Below are 3496 nucleotides of genomic sequence, written 5' to 3'. Positions count from 1 at the left end.
GTTTAGTCTAGTTTRTATTTTCTATGTGGGGTTCTAGTTTGTATTGGTATGATTCCCAATTAGAGGCAGCTGGCTATCGTTGTCTCTAATTGGGGATCATACTTAAGTAGCATTTTTTCCACCTGTGGGTTATGGGATATTGTTTGGAGTTAGTGCACTTTGCACCTCTGTAGTCACGGTTTGTTCGTTTATTGTTTATTGTTTATTGTTTTGTTTTGTTAAGTTTCACTATTAATAAAGCATGTGGAACTCTACATTCGCTGTGCCTTGGTCCATCTCTACAAACAACCCTGACAGTATATCCCATCAACAAAGGACCAAGTAGCGTGCCCAGGAGGAGGAAGTATCTTGGACTTGGGAAGAGATTCTGGATGGGAAGGGATACTGGACTTGGGAAGAAATCCTGGCAGGACAGGATCGCCTTTCATGGCGGGAGACGCAAGCGGTGAAGGAAGGACAGCGACGACGACAGGGTTCGCGGCCACGACGCAAGCCCAAGAAGCAGCCTCAAAATATMTTTTTKGGGGGGGGCACACGGGGTGGTCGGCGAAGTTGAGGGGTGAGTCAGAGACCGAAGAGGAATATTGGGATAGATTGAGCGAGGAGTGGTTGGCGAAAGTTGAGGAGACTGATGAGAGAGTTTTTGGATTGACGTAGTTTGCACGGGATTCGCCCTGAGGAGCGTGTTAGCCGTCCGATGCCACCTGAGTCAGCTCCCCGTACTCGTCCTGAGAAGTGTGTTAAAATTCCGGTACAATTGATGCCGGCTATACGCACCAGGTCTCCAGTGCGCCTTCACAGCCTAGTACGTCCTGTGCCAGCTCCTTGCACTTGCCGTGCGAAGTGTGTTAAAGTTCCGGTACAATTGATGCCGGCTATACACACCAGGTCTTCAGTGYGCCTTCACAGCCCAGTACGTCCTGTGCCAGCTCCTTGCACTTGCCGTGCGAAGTGTGTTATCGAACCAGTACCATTGATGCCGGCTATACGCACCAGGTCTCCAGTACGTCTCCACAGCCCGGTACGTCCTGTGCCTGCTCCTCGCACTCTCCCTCAAGTGCGTCTTCCCAGTCCAGTACGTCCTGTGCCTGCTCCTCGCACTCGCCCTGAAGTGCGTGTCCCCAGTCCAGTACGTCCTGTTCCTTCTCCCCGCATTCGCCCTGAAGTGCGTGTCACCAGTCCGGTGCCACCTGTACCGGCCCCACACATCAGGCCTCCAGCGAGCCTCCCCAGTCCAGTACGTCCTGTGCCTCTTCCCCGCACTCGCCCTGAGGTGCGTGTCACTGGTCCGGTGCCACCAGTGTCAGGCTTCCGGCGACGATCCCCAGTCCAAGGCTTCCGGCGACGATCCCCAGTCCAGAGCTTCCGGCGACGATCCCCAGTCCAGAGCTTCCGGCGACAGTTCCCAGTCCAGAGCTTCCGGCGACAGTTCCCAGTCCAGAGCTTCCGGCGACAGTTCCCAGTCCAGAGCTTCTGGCAACAGTTCCCAGTCCAGAGCTTCCGGTGACGTTTCCCAGTCCGGAGCCTCCGACGACGGTGCTCAGTCCTGAGCCTCCAACGACGGTCCACAGTCAGGAACCTCCTGAGACGGTCCACGGTCCGGAACCTCCTGAGACGGTCCACGGTCCGGAACCTCCTGAGACGGTCCACGGTCCGGAACCTCCTGAGACGGTCCATGGTCCGGAACCTCCTGAGACAGTCCACGGTCCGGAACCTCCTGAGACGGTCAACGGTCCGGAACCTCCTGAGGCGGTCCACGGTCCGGAACCTCCTGAGACGGTCCACAGTCTTGAACCTCCTGAGAGGGTCAACGGTCCGGAACCTCCTGCRATGGTCAACGGTCCGGAACCTCCAGCTTCATGGACGGAGCCTTCCCCTGCGCCGATGCCCAGTCTGAGCACGGCGTCCAGTTCAGCTCCAAGGCCAGAGTCTTCTTCTGCGTTGGTTCCCAGTCCAGGCACAGCGTCCAGTCCCGCTCCATGGCGGGAGCCTTCCTCTGCGCCGATGTCCAGTCCTAACACCACGTCCACTCCAGCTCCATGGCCGGAGCCTTCCCCTGCGCCGATGCCCAGTCCGAGCATGGTGTCCAGTCCAGCTCCAAGACAGGAGCCTTCCTCTCCGCCGATGTCCAGTCTGAACACGGTGTTCAGTTCAGCTCCAGGGCAGGAGCCCTTCTCTGCCCCGATGTCCAGTCCAGGTACAGTGTTCAGCGTGGGTCCATGGCTGGATCCGCGGGATGAGCGTGTTCTTCGTCCCACACCAGAGCCGCCCCTGATGCTGGCGGATGAGCGGGTACTTCGCCCCGCACCAGAGCCGCCACCGGCACTAGATACCCCACCTAACCCACCCTTTTGTTTCAGGTTTTGCGGAGTCCGCGCCTTTGGGGGGGGGGAGGGGGGGTACTGTCACGTCCTGACCATAGAAATCCTTTATTTTCTATGGTAGAGTAGGTCAGGGCGTGACTAGGGGTTTAGTCTAGTTTATATTTTCTATGTGGGTTTCTAGTTAGTTTTTTCTATGTCGGTGTATTGGTATGATTCCCAATTAGAGGCAGCTGGCTATCGTTGTCTCTAATTGGGGATCATACTTAAGTAGCTTTTTTTTCACCTGTGGGTTATGGGATATTGTGTCACCATCGTCGTAACGTGGAAGAGAGGAGGACCAAGGCGCAGCRTGATAACAATACATCTTCCTTTTAATTATAACGAAGACGAAACGAAGAACACTGACAAACTATACAAAACAACAAACGACYGTGAAGCTAYAAAACGAAAGTGCAGACACTAGTGCAGCAACTAACGTAAAGACATAGACAATAACCCACCAACTACCTAATGAATATGGCTGCCTAAATATGGTTCCCAATCAGAGACAACAATAGACAGCTGTCTCTAATTGAGAACCAATCTAGGCAACCATARACATACAAACACCTAGACTGAACACTGCCCCATAAACATACAAAAACCCCTAGACAATACAAAAACACATACATCCCCCATGTCACACCCTGACCTAACAAAAAKAATAAAGAAAACAAAGATAACTAAGGCCAGGGTGTGACATATTGTTTGGAGTTAGTGCACTTTGCACCTCTGTAGTCATGGTTTGTTCGTTTATTGTTTATTATTTTGTTTTGTTAAGTTTCACTATTAATAAAGCATGTGGAACTCTATATTCGCTGCGCCTTGGTCCATCTCTACAAACAACCCTGACAAGGTCACAATGTTACATACATATAGGACACAATGTTACATTCATATACTGTAGCACATACTGTTACATTGATATAGCACAAAATGTAACATTTATGTAAGGCACAGAGTTACATTAATAAAGGAAACAATGTTACGTTGATATAAGGATAAAATATTATATTCAAATAGTACACAAAGTTACACAATGTTACATTGAAATTGAACAAAATAATACATTGATGTATGACATAGAGTTACATTGATATAGGACATACTGTTACATTGATATAATACACAAC

General features: G+C 51.1%; 1 protein-coding gene across 1 annotated transcript; it reads right to left on the bottom strand.

Moving 5' to 3' along the window:
* Window positions 1-1741: 1741 nt before the first annotated feature.
* On the bottom strand, window positions 1742-3002 carry LOC139023894 (uncharacterized; the record flags this gene model as incomplete). The annotated part of the gene is made up of 2 exons (XM_070438067.1): window positions 2994-3002; window positions 1742-2378 (listed from the first exon to the last, which is right to left on the bottom strand). Coding segments are annotated over exons 1-2 (646 nt in total), but the record flags the coding sequence as incomplete, so codon positions are not given.
* Window positions 3003-3496: the final 494 nt, after the last annotated feature.

Source organism: Salvelinus sp. IW2-2015, unplaced genomic scaffold, assembly GCF_002910315.2.
Source record: "Salvelinus sp. IW2-2015 unplaced genomic scaffold, ASM291031v2 Un_scaffold220, whole genome shotgun sequence".
In the NCBI taxonomy this organism is placed as follows: domain Eukaryota; kingdom Metazoa; phylum Chordata; class Actinopteri; order Salmoniformes; family Salmonidae; genus Salvelinus; species Salvelinus sp. IW2-2015.
The sequence above is the reverse complement of the archived record's forward strand: the minus strand, read 5'-3'. Positions and strand labels throughout refer to the sequence as shown.